The sequence below is a fragment of the Anser anser genome (assembly GCF_964211835.1).
Source record: "Anser anser genome assembly, chromosome: 3".
Taxonomy (NCBI): domain Eukaryota; kingdom Metazoa; phylum Chordata; class Aves; order Anseriformes; family Anatidae; genus Anser; species Anser anser.
The window spans coordinates 4,186,905-4,200,636 of NC_139722.1; the positions used below are offsets into that span (position 1 = coordinate 4,186,905).

The window sequence follows — 13,732 nt, forward strand, 5'->3', positions numbered from 1 at the left end:
AATGCAGAGCTGTGATTCGAGTGCTTTAATTGGCAGGACCACATTATGTCAATGAAGCGGGGCCACGGAGGGCTGATTAGATAAATCCCCCCTCACAGTTCCAGTACCCAGCACTGAAGTGCCCACCATGTTCTAAAAATTAAATGTATGCATTAAAAATGTATCTGCATTTATTTTCCCTCTGGTGTCTTCTTGGTTTTTCTAACAAAAAAAATCTTATAGAAAAGACAAGAAAAAACAACCCTAAGTGGGGGATTTGGCTGTTGATGTCGGCGAAGATTAGATGAGCCTCCTCCTTCTCCGTCTGACCCTTCAGATAACTTTTATTCCCCAAACAGAAATGGGAGAGAGGTTGCTGGTATGGTGAAGCAGGCTGACCCTCTCACGTTACTAATCTGTGGAATTTATTGTTACATTGAAAGTGGATATTTTTCCACTTCCCATTTCCACTGACTTAATTCTGCTTGCAGACTATAGGTGTACCTGTACAGAGTTTAAAGAATCACACCAATACCTGCCAAATTTTAATGAAATCATGCAGCTATGTTAGTTGCCCTGCTGTGCCTTGCCATTATCCTTGCCTTTTGACTTTCTTCCCTATAGGGGCATCGAAGTGTATGTTCTAATCATAAAATATTCATTTTTCTTTATTATTCTTTTCATAATGAATTGGTGTCCCACCTCTTTGGTAAATATTTCACTTCTGGCCACTTGAGTCTGAAAGAGAACAGCCATCACCAGTCATCTCTAATGTTCTTTCTTTTCCTCTCTTCCTATCTCTGCCTTTATTATCTCCATGATCTTATTTTCCCTGTCTCCCTCCCCTTTCAGACAGCTTTATTAAATTCAGATCGCGACTTCTGAGGCCTCTGTGTCTGACCGCTTGTGCCATGTGAGCCACCAAGAGCAAAAATAATAAAAAAAAAAGCATCAAGATTGCCCCATGTTCCTCCTCCCTCAATGTCCTTGGCAGCGTGGGGGTCTTTTCCACAGCACATCCTTCTGGTTGGGTATTCATGTCACAGACCCCAGTTCTTGGACCTCATGGAAAAATAACTTGCAAGAAAATGCAAAATCATGTGTTCTTGATATAATATGCCACCCTGTTTGGCAAGACTTGGGTTGGAAAATGCATCTCTCTGCAGAAAGCTCTTCCCCAGGGAAATTGTGCATAGGAGAGTTCTGGAGGTCTTCATGAAGAAAAGAGTGGTTATAGTCCAGGTGTCTTGATAGGGCAGAGATAAAAATTTAGGACTGGTTTGAACCAGCCCATTTTCTGCCCACCTAGATTGGTCTTTGCACTTAGTGTGGTCTGTCTGGAATGAGACTTTGCATGCTCACAAGATAGAAGCACGACCTACAAGGCTTCAGCCAGGTATCCCCTGCAACAGGGACAGGTGAGGCATATGAAAACTGAGCAACCCTTGCCGGATGGGCTCTTTAAATTGGCTTGGCTCTTAATGCCACCCTGGGAGCAGAAAGGTGCTCTCTGATGATCCAAATGAGCAGAAAACCCTTTCAGGTGCCTGCCTGATAAGCTTATTGATTAGTATGCCCAGAAATTGGAGACTATTCTGATACTGTTGATGCCATAGAATAAATAAGTAAAAATCATGACAGTGCTCATCTCACCTTGCTGTCTAGTAATGCTGGTGTTATACCAAAAAGAGCAGACCCCAAACTGTCCATATTGGCAATTCTTGTCATAAAAGGCTAGGTAATATAGGCTATTATGCATGAAGAGCATCCTGTAAATGCCAGCAGGATGCCTGAGCTAAGCAGCCTTGGGCGATCCGATATTGCTCTGCCTATCTTAACTCTGCTTCAGACCTCTTTTGTTCACCAGCGATAAAGCACTAAAAAGTCTCAAAGAAACAAATGTGCTTAATGCACCTGTCTGGTTTTCTGTGCGCAGCTAGTGTGTTCCCACATGACTGCATTGAATGAAATTTTGTAGCAATGAAATATTTGTATGCTTAAGCACACATTCAAGGCAATGATGAATAAATGCATAGTATCCCAGTGCTAAGAGTCTCAAAAATGTCATTGACTGTCACATTTTAAAGCTTGAACATCAGCTAAGAACATTCAAAAACTTTTTTATTACAGCAATCTGCGGGATGAAATCCTTGCCCCATGTAGGAATGCAGCTTTATAATTTTATTCTCAGACAGGGTCAAAACCTCAGCTGTTTTATATTGGCCTAAGCATCAAGCTGTCATCAGATAGACCACCTGAGGAAGTGGCCTGCTGGGAATGCACTTTAACCATCCAAACAGAGACATCCAAACCTTTGCAAGCTCAACCACCAGAAATCGCAGGGAGAAGTAGAGAACAAATGGGCTTCAGTTTTAGTCCCTTCAAGCACGAGACAACAGGCCATTACTTCTCTTTGCAGTTTCCCATCACAGGCTGGGATGTTTTCAGACTAAACAAGTCCCTGTAACTCGAAACCCAACCATCAGTTATGGAAGTACCCTGTGCAGCATGGCTAATAAATAAAAAGTTAAGAAAAATAAAAAGACAACCTTGCCACTATTAACAAAAGACTCTTCAAAGCTATTCTTTTGCTCTGGGCTTTTACAATAATAAGCTGAAAAAATACATTAGAGAGCAGGCTCCTTTCTAGCCACTTCATATTTCATTTTGCCTCTCACTTGTCTATTTATTTTCACGTCTTTCTTGATTACTTCTCAATTGTAGAAAAACAACATTAGGCACAATGAGTTTTAAATATACTCCCTGGCCAAAATAACTCCAAGGGCTGTCTGAAATTTCAAGCAGGTCACTAGAAAGTCTGGAATAAAATGCAAAAGAAGGGGTGCCTACGAGTCAATGCAGGACACTCTGGACTTCAAGCCAGTGTAGTTATTCTTTTTCTGCCTACCTGGGCACCACACCATGCAGTAAGGACTGAGTTCATTCACTTTTATATTGAAGGTGAAGAACACGATCTGGTGAAGTGCAAGATCTGCTCCAGCTCTGAAGCTATTGTTTCTCTGTTGGAGCTGTCCAGAGGACTTTGATGGGACAGGGAACAGGCCTTGGACTGCCTAAAACAAGCACGCAGGAGTAAAACAGATATTTGCAAAAGTAAGCCTCAAAAGCTTCTTCAAACCATCTTGCATGTGTGTTATGTTGTATGAAAACTTCATTAGGATCACAGACCTTGTCTGAGTCATTTTCAACCCTGGTGGTTTCTCTGGACAGCCTCCAAACTGGGAAATTTGTCCTAGTGAATATATAAAAGCCTAAAAGGAGATATACTACGATTTGTGATAAAGCCCTCTGAAGCCTGATCTAACTTTGTGGTTAGCCTTGCTTTGAGTGAGAATTTGAACTGAATGATATCCAGAAATCTCTTCTGACCTATTTTTCCCGGGGTTCAATGCAGTCATGGCGCTTTAGGACTACGCCTACAGGCTCATTTAATTTTCGTGGAAGTGGTGTTTGAAACCAGTCTCCTTCCAGGCCAGCCCTCATGTTGATTCCAGACGTTAGGAATTAATTTTATAGGCTCTCACCGTATTTGCTGGAATGTCTCTTTTACAATATCTTTTCTATTTCTGTGCTTTCCGAGACATTTTTTCTCAGTGCTCGCTCCATTTCCTACACAAGCTCTGCTGATGAGGAGCAGAACAAGCTGTGGTCTGCAGGGTGACCCTGCACCAGGTTAACCAGGGCTACTGAGAGGTGCGGATATCTGTACCCAGTGGATGAACTCTTGTAGCAAAAGACAAATGTAGAGTTTGTTCTTTTTCAGGGTCTTTCTCAACAAGGTGTTTGCAGCCTGTTGTGCTAAAGATCTCATTCAGGGGTAGTGGAGCTTTATTATTTTCTAGATTAACGTGGTAGTGGCTTCATCTTCCTTCTTTCCATCTTTCCCCTTGTTCATAACTGGAGAGGTTACTTTAGAGGTGTGTACAGAGCTACAATTTCCCACTTATTTTAAAATACTTGGTGAATACCAACACCTATTACTCTTGCTATTCTGGAAGCTTCTTCAGCTGTATCATTAGGAGGTAGATTCATTTCACCTCACTTCAGCTGTCCAAAAGACAGGCCTTCAGTTCGAGCTAGCTACCTAGGTTTCCCATATAGAAGCAGAGGCAGGTATCTCAAGAAGTGACGCAATCTATCCCAGGGAAAGAGGGAATTAATGACCATCTAAAAGTCTCTCTCTCTCTCTCATGATTATTGTCTAGATGAGCAGCTAGACTAGACAATTAGCTTAAACTAGATGTTTAACATTTAGGCAGATAAAGTTAATATGATGAATCCCATTCCACACGCTTTAATAATGACTCTAGCCTTTGTATCTCAAATTTTAGCTCTTCAGATGTTTTCATAGGTGTTCAGATTCTGCGCTACGTTTTCAGATTCATTTCAACTTCTAAGGCTTAAAATATTTGCCTCCCATTACTGTCCATTCTCATAAATGTGTCATGGTATAATATTATATAATGGCTTTTCTTTATTAAAAAAAAAAAAAAAAGGAAAAGAAAGAAGAAATCAGAGACAAGGTTGCTGATAAAAAGATATTGGAAACATTGGGCAGGATGGGTAGAGAGCCCAAGAAGTCATCTCACTCATCCATTAGATCCAACAGTATTTATATTTACACTGCTCCTGAAAGAAATTAATATAACTTGATAAAAACTCACCAATTGTAGTAGCTTGACTGAATCCTAACCATTCCAAGGCTTTTTGTTTGTTTGTTTAGCCAGAAACATGTTTTTTTAAGATTTCTGAACTAAATCTCCCAATTTCCCTTTTTAAGATATTAATATTTTTTGTTGTTGTTCTCTCTACATTGAACATGGGAAAACAACCTTCCTTACTTCCTGATCATTTTTATGAAGCTTCTACTTTAGTATACTAATTAAAATGTCTGCAACATTTCTGGACTGAACTTGGGATATTTGTAATATTTTTGCTTCAATAGTATATCTGAGGAAAAAAGGCTTTTCAATAAAATAGTTTTAGAGAAAAAATATAGTCTAAAAATATGACAATTTCTCAGATGAAAAAGCTGAAAAATTAGTATAATTTTGGTATTTAATCAAAATGTTTGATTTGTTAATGAAAAAAAAAATAGGAAAACAATGTGAGGGCAAATACTGAGTTCTGTTCTGTCCTTTCTGTCACCTATGTCTTAAATAGTAATTGTCATTTTAACCTTAATTCTAACCTGAATACTTCCAATATCTACAGGTATTTGTTGTTTTTCTCTGGCTCATTTCTAATGGAAAATCATTCAGTCTCTTTTAGAATCGGTTCCCAGGACCAAATAACTGTTCTCATTGGGAAGAAATGATAATAATAATAGTAAAATGGAGTTCCCTGCAAAATTTATTTTGAGGCAGTTCGTTTTATACCCTAACTTTATTTTCGCAGAAGAAAAGGATGATTTGTCTTTGCAGTAACTGCAAAAAAGAAGCTGAGAACCTTCCAGTCCATAACAAAACCTGGCAGCAACGGTCTTAATAGAGTTCAAGTTTATTTGACTAATTCTTTCACCACTTGTCAGAGAACATACTTTTGTTTGCAGTAACAAAACGACCTCTTTCCTCTCCCATTTCTCCAGCGAGTAGTGCAGGCACTTGTGTGGAGCGCACATTACTGCTAACCGTTACGATGTTTGCTGTCAAACTCATTTATTTATGCAACTGCTGTGGAAAGGCCCGAGGCCCATAAGCAGCCCTGAAAGATTTCAGAGCCCTGGTGTGGGGTCATGAAAGGGAAAGCGAGGGGGAGGGCGAAGCCTCCACTGGTTATGAGAAAGGAACTGACACAGGAAATGGTCACATATGGCACAGATTTATTGTGTCCGGGACTTCCCATTCAAAACTCATTATATCCACAGCTCAGAGCGGTGCATGGCACAGCCACATTCATTTTTGGGGTCTGGCATCCGATGAAATTGCTGTTCTGCTGTCAGGTGGTGGTGGCAGTTTTATCATTCCTTGGCCAGAGAGCTGGAGGTTAGGACCGCGCTGGCAAAAGCTCTGCTGCTTGCTGCCCCTTAGCACTGAGCCACACGAAGCGGTTTGTCTAAAGCTTCACTCAGTGGCATTGCTGGGCAGAACAGAAAAATCCTTCTGGGCTTTAAATACACCTAAAAGAAAACAGAAGTGTCTTGAAGGGAAACATAAGGGGAAAAACTTTAGCAGCAACACAAGAAATTAAATGATATTTGCAGAACAACACGTTTTACCAAAGATGAATTATTTTGGACAGAAGGATGGTCCTGTTTGCGTTTTTCTCTTTTAAATGTCTTTCCTGGGAGGCAGAATACTTCCCACATCCAGCTATCAGCTCCTTGAATGACAGCTGGTGAACCTGAGAGGTTTTGGGAATACTTTTCCACATTTTTCTATTTGCTTCATGAGACCATCAAAAAGCCCCAGCCAGGGCCCTGGGTTTTATTTTGCTAGTACAACCCCCCCCAGTTTCTACCCTTTCACTGTGCATTGATGGATCCTCCAAGCCCTCGAGAAGGCTGTAGAGACCCATGCTTTCTTGTGAGTGTTCTCAGTGCCACCCATGGTCTGTCCTGCTCACACTAGTCCCATACCACACATTTGATTGTGTTACAGTAAGGTTTAAGGTAATGACTTCTGCAACATCCTTTTCTCCCTCGTTCAGGGTTATAATTTAAGGGTGCTTAATTCGCAGTGCTTTTGGGGACTCTCTGAAATTGCACAGAATCATGAAGGACAGAGTAATTCAGCTGTTTAATCCTCTCTTTTTCCACGCACAATATAATGCCACGTAATGCCTCTTTTGTCTGCATGTTGGATTTATTCCCTAAATAGACATCATGGGGAACTTAGTGTTGCTAGGATGGCTAAAATGACTAAAGTTCCCCAATCAATAATGATAATGAGGACAAAAATCCTCTCTTAATTGTGCCTTTCTAAGAGATTTTATTAACTGGATGCTGCTCTGGGACAGTGCTGACAATAGCAGAAAGAGGCTTGATGTCTACTCGTGAGTCAAGGAGTTCTAGGGAATGGCCACTGGAGCTTCCCACTCACTCTTGCTACATCCAAAAGAACAGTTCCAAGCCCAGTTTGGATCCAGCAGATTCCAAAACAATTCCTGGGTGCTTTCCAGAGGTTAGGCCAAGTCAGGAGCCAGTCTAAAAAGCTGTTTGAAGGTCTATTTGGGCATCTCAGATGTATCGACCACCTCATCCGAGAGAGCTGAAGATGTATGCCCCTGGTTGGGTTATCCTCCAAAGCTTTTGGCTGTTTTGTGAGACAGGTTTGATATTTTCTCTCGAATACAAAGACTGAAGCTGTTCTCTTTGACTCAAAAGGTTCCAGAGCTGTAAATCACTGAATGCTTGGGGAACAGTTTGGGAGAACATTGCTGTATGCATATCCTGTTCTCATACACTCTCTACACACCTCCTTTTGACCACTTTGGAGAGCATCCTGGCCTAGATGTGCCTCTAGAGTCTTCTGTGAAAACTTGTGTACTTAGGTTTCAAGGCCAAGAATGACTTATTACTCTACCTTATGTAACTGGATAAAATTGCGATTTTTTTGTCACTTGGAAAGATATACTATTATCTATGACCTATATGCCTTACCTCTTAAGCATGGGGGAGCTCTGAAGGGTTAGTGCTAGCACAATAAATATATAAGCATGTGAAAGATGCAAATAATACTCAATTTCATAGTGAATAAATACTGGCAATGTGTGTGGCCATGTATGCAGACAGTGAGTGCAAGAACAAATATTTCATGTACTGCACCTGTTTTTATATCGATTTGTATGGGAAGGGCCAATGCAGATCCTGTGGTGCGTATTGGTGAGCTTACACTACAGCCTTTTTAGTGGGAGCACTAATATCTATCTTCTCCCCGCCTGGGCACCCACTTTAACAGAACTTGTAGGAACATAGTGTCTTTGAGTCCCCAGACATGACCACAATTGGCCAGAGGGTTCAAAGGTTTTATGGAGGAGCGATAAACAGCAGAGCATAAAAACATACAGTGTTATGAGACTCATTTCCTTCATAAATAATTTTCCTTAGGAGAAAGAATTAGCAGCCTAAAGCAACTACTCAATTGTTATACATACAGTCCCTGGCATGGCTGTGTATTTATGTGCATGTGTCTCACACACATGTGCTCACGCAAATACACGAGCAATCACACTCACCTCCATGCATTGCTCTGCACGTGTTCCCAACACATGCCTTGTGCAAAAAATGTTATCTGGCATTGCATATCTGCATATTTATCCTCCATGTGGGCTCTGGTACATTCAGTTGCATGATATTCCTAATTTGCAGTCAGTGGTATTTTTTAAAATGATGGGGGATGCATTGTCTCAACATCTGCTGAAGTTGACAGGCTTGCTTGCACTTCTGCACATGAAGATTCACAAGACGAATGACTGCAGAGCCATGGCTTTCAAATAACGAGTGCGTAGGCATGAGGACCCTGTGCTGGTGATTAGATAGGAGAATTGGGTCCAGAATTATTTACAGGGAACATCTGAACCCAAGAAATGTAGAAAACCTTTTGCATAGCAAAAATGACTGACCTCAGAATAATTTAGCTTTGCAGACTGCTACATTTCCAAAGTCCTATTGCCAGGTCTTCTTTTTTTTTTTTATTTTTTTATTTCACATTTGAATGTCAGCAGGTCAAAAGGAACAGTTAATGCTGATGAATATTTCCCCCTCAGCAAAGATATGTGCTGGCCAGCCCAAGGCCAATGAATCGCAATTTCTAAACAGTGTCCCATTTATCTCTCCCCTCCCCCTTGTTCCCCTACACGCTTTTATATTTTTGTAACTATAATTGTTGTTAAATTAGAAATAACTGACGGGCAAATCCAGTCAGATGGAAAGAAAATTGCGGGAGATTTATTTTATTTTGATAAAAACCTGACGTTGCCTTTTGTTTTTGTCAAAAAACGACTATATTTTTCCTTGTACCATGAATTGTGAAATCTATCACGAAATGGGTAAAAATTATTGAAGGAAATGGTGGTGTTAACCTGAAGGGGAAAATCATTAATGTTGATGTATTTCATTCAATTTTAAATGTAGAATTTATTTTATTTTATTTTATTTATTTGGCATTGGGGAACTAGGGAAAAGGCAGGAGACTTGCAAAGGACTCTATGTGCCTTTAAGTCAAAACATCTATTTTAAAAATACTCTTCCCTCCTTCCCTCCTGCTCCATTTTTCTAAATAAAGGATATGAGATGTTGTTGTTGGTGTTTCTTTTTTTTTTTTTCTTTTTTTTTTTTTTTTCCTAAGCAAAGAGGACCCCCTCGGCGCATTTTTCTTTTCAAATGTGAAATGAGGTGGAAAATCCTCATTTCACGACAGGAAGGACAAATATTGACACAAAGTTAATATTTGTCAGGAGCCCTAGAAGCAACCTGAGCGCTCAAATCTCATATAGATATATATGTTTGTGTGTGGCGGTGTGTGCGTGCATGTGGATGTATATAATTAAATAGCAAACTCGACGGCAAGGGAATCTGCAGAAAGCACAGCCTGCTGTCTGAGGCTGAGGAAATAACTGGGGAGGGTGGGCACGGACACTTTCCATCTCCTATTTCTTCCTCTTGCATGCACCAAGAGGGACACATGACATTTCTCCATCTTTCCCACCCATTTTTAAGGTCTCACATTGACTCACACACGCCTGGTTTCTCTTCCATTTCCCCCCTCAATTTTTTTTTTCCCTCTCACACGTGTGCAAACACACGTGCACGCGCAAATATAACCCTGTTTAATCGAATTTCACCCCGTTTATGGACATGGGGAGGCTTCTGGAATTTATCACTGTTATTGCTCATCGCCAATGTAAATAGCACATGTCAGCTCAATATTCAGTGGTCACTCAGTATTTATTAAGTCCTGTCCACTCTGGCCTTTTTTAGAGCAAAGCCCCGGGGCAGATTAGCTGCTGGCCCTGACACGCTGCGTCGCTTATCTATTCGCATCGATTATGAGAGTCAGCTGTGGCCAGGCCGCACTTTTTCCTTCTCCTCTCAAGCCCCTCTTACAAGCACCCCTGCTTGGATTTTCATGAGGAAATAATCAGATTAGGGCTTCAGCGGCGAGTTCATATGGAGTTCTCTTTCTCCGATGTGCTACTAACTGAATAAACGTGTTTTGTGGTAAATTGTAAATGACATTATGATTACCAAGGCCAGCATGGGTTTCATTTAAAAGTGATCGAAATTGCAGGCTGCAGAAATTGTGACTGGCAGATAAGGCCGTTCGGAAGGAGACGAGCAGCGCTGCGTGCGCGTGCATGGGCGGGCGCGCAGGGAGCCGAGCGAACCTGCTCGGAGGGGCGAAGGGAAGTCCTGGGAAATCACAAAACATTAACAAACCCCATCTGTAGGCAGGAGCAATGGCACTGGGGGGAGATGGGGAGTGATTTGAATGTTTCCGGGAGAGTAAACGAGATCTGTCAGCCTTTGTGGGCTGGCTGCGGGCTGCTCGGCGTGTCCTCCCCGCGCTCCGGGGCAATACCCAATATCCAAGGGCAGTCTCTCCATGATGCTGCTGCTCCCCTCCCTTTTCTCCCAGCACATCCTCCTGACAAAACACTCATGCTGGTACAGCTAAAAATAGAAAGACAAAGCCAAAAAATTGAGAAAAAGGAATAGAAATCAATAAAGCACTGTCTAAAATTATTATTATTTTATTTTTTTTGCATAGATGCTGTGTCACTTGGACCTCCTTCCTGAGCCGAGTGTGATATTTATGTCATTCCATCACTTTGCTCTGTGATGTTCAGAGTGAGAGCTCACCCTGGGAAGTGCTTATAGATCAGAGCAGCAGTCTGCACACGAGGAATCACCTTGAAATAAATCGTAGCTAAATGTCCACAGGATTCAGGCATTGAGATGTAACAATAAGCAGGACCTGGCAGGTTTCTCATAGTTCCTCTTTTCCAGGAGCCTGACATTATCGTCTAGCAGTGGCTTTCCCATTTGCAGTGTTTCCATAGTAAGGGGAATGCTTTTTTTTTTCTTTTTTTTTTTTTTTTCATTCAGAAGTTTGTGACTCTGTTCTGTTGCTCTCTCTTTTTATCATTAGCACTAAGCATTGCTGAATGAGGAGCTCAGTTAGTTTAGACATTGGCCATTCTTTGCCTAACATGTTCAAGAGCCCAGCTAACTAGGGAAGAGCGGGCTCAGGAAGGGAAGGAGGATTATAGCTGGCTACAGCAGCAAATTCCTCCTTTGATTTTGTTTTGAAGGAAGGAAGGAAAAACAGAAACACACGTCTTTTCATAGGATGCTCCGGGCAGAAATGTTTATGTTGTTGGTGCCCATATCTGAACTCATTTACTTTTTTTCTGTCTTTATAATCAGTGATGATCTCATCATTATTGCCTGAGGCACAATTTCTCTCATCTTAAAGCAGAGACCTATATTTGGTCAGATGGAACTTATCTGAACTCAGAGGACTGTATGGACTATGTCTCCTCTGCACAGATCCATAAAGAGGTCCTAATGACTAATCTCAGACACTTAGGTTGGGATTCAGTTCTCGGTTATTTTCAGCTTAAGGACTTCTGGAGGTAGATGTGGTTTCTACCCATTTAATATCCATTGGTGTCCAGGCTTCTCTTAAAACTGGTTAGAATTTTAGCACTTGCAAAAGTAACTTTGAACACCAAATAGGAAAATATGCAGCTACAGCACAACCTGTTGAGATGACATTCGACACAATTTTTTATTGATTTATTTTTCTCTCCCCACCTCCATCTGTCCTTCCAGGAATTTACAGAGATGACAACAAGTGTATCTTCAAGCCCTCAGTACAAGGCTACTTCTGTAAACAGGCAGATCATGCACTTGTCATCCTTGAAAACTTGGACGCCACCATGGTGAACCAGGAGCTGTTCCCAGTGGTAGCAGTGACAGACAGCTTTATGGACACCTTCAGTGATGCGTCCTGTTATCCTGCAGAGCATCCTTCTACCTTCTTTTCTGTACTGCCATCCACCAAACTCACCACAGTTTGCTTCCCGGACCTAACACCTCTGACTTTCAGACTCTCCCTCCTCAGTGGCCAGAACTCAACCAGACTTCCCCTGGCTATTTTCTACAATGAACCTCTCAGCCTTCGTGTTTTCGTTCAAGGGAAATATGTTTCTCCAACCCCGTCTTCATTCTCACGGAACGAAAGGGCAGGAGCCAATTACTTCAGCTTTGAGGACAATCTCCTCTATGTTCTTCTCCATGAGAAGGAATCTGTAGAAATAGTTGCTGGCCTTTCCCTTCACATAGCTTTCACTGTGAGTGAGGCCATTGGGGAAGAAGGTGAGGCAAATATAATGCATCAATTAGCTGATTTCTTGCAGGTTGGTCATGACCAAATCAGAGTAGTCCATCACATACCAGGAGCTGAAAGCATGTTGAAGGTCATCTCAGACAATGCAAGCAAAAAGAAATATCACTGCCCTGATATGACATTTTGCACAGCCTTTCATAGCAGGTCTGGCTCACACAAAGTGGGGAGAGGACCAGCGAGCACCCGAGCTCTGCAGCCATCTGATGCAGCTGGTCCATCAAGAGTGCTGATTATTGAACTTGGTGATCCACCAGGCCACCAAAGAACTGAGTTTGAGGGTTCGTTGTCAATTGACAGCTTGAAGACTTTAGCCAGAACAATTATCAATGCTCATCAAACTGGAGACCTGGACTTACCAGTTGATACTTTAATGGTGACTCAGCCTGACTTCCTCTCCCCAGGAGGAGATAACAGTAGGTAAGTGGGCTGCTGCAGTGTCGTAAAAAAATGTTGTTACTGATTAAAGTGGACTGAAGCAATTATACCACTTGATCTGCTTAGCAAGATGCAATGTTTTCCATTTTCTGAAATATGGCTATGGCTGCTGTGGTTTAACCCGGCTGGCAGCTAAACACCACACAGCCGTTCGCTCACCCTCCCCCCTCCCTCCCTGGGATGGGGGAGAGAAACGGGAAAGTGAAGCCTGTGAGTTGAGATAAAGACAGTTTATTAAGACAGGAATATAATAATAACAATAATAATAATAATAGTGATAATGATAATAGTATTAATAATAATAATGTGTACGAAACAAGTGATGCACAATGCAATTGCTCACCACCCGCTGACCGATGCCCAGCCTATCCCCGAGCAGCCGGCCCCCCACCCCAGCCAGCCACCCCTATATATTGTTTAGCATGACGCCAGATGGTATGGAATACCCCTGTGGCCAGTTTGGGTCAGCTGTCCTGGGTCTGTCCCCTCCCAGCTCCTGCTGCACCCCCAGCCTGCTCGCTGGCAGGACAGAGCAAGAAGCCGAAAAGTCCTTGGCCTGGTGTAAACACTGCTCTGCAACAATTAAAACATCAGCACGTTATCAGCGCTCTTCTCATCCTAATCCAAAACATAGCACCCTACCAGCTACTAGGAGGGAAAATTAACTCTGTCCTAACTGGAACCAGGACAATGGCACATTATAAACACATTATAAAATTTCCCTGACAGAGTTGTGGTCAAGGATTAGCGGGAGTCTTGAGTCAGATCTAGCCAAACTACCATGACATTCTCATGGTGTTCATGGATCTCTATGAGGTACAGAACTGTCCATGATGTTTTAATCCAGAAGGAGAGTTTCTGTAAATTTGTTTTGAAACTAAAAGCTCTTAACTTCTAAGCAATTAAATTTGTGAGTGTTTCTAAATTGATGTAGTGCCAGAGAT

The 13,732-nt window shown here is 41.8% G+C and overlaps 1 protein-coding gene across 6 annotated transcripts in view; it reads left to right on the forward strand.

The window, feature by feature from the left end:
• The window catches only part of PKHD1 (PKHD1 ciliary IPT domain containing fibrocystin/polyductin), a 266,267-nt gene that overhangs the window by 223,853 nt on the left and 28,682 nt on the right, over positions 1-13,732 (forward strand). For all 6 annotated transcript variants that reach the window (XM_083828669.1, XM_083828668.1, XM_083828667.1 and 3 more), the window contains one exon: positions 11,777-12,770. In XM_083828669.1, coding sequence (XP_083684795.1) covers positions 11,777-12,770 — 994 coding nt within the window. The remainder of the gene's footprint in view (positions 1-11,776; positions 12,771-13,732) is intronic.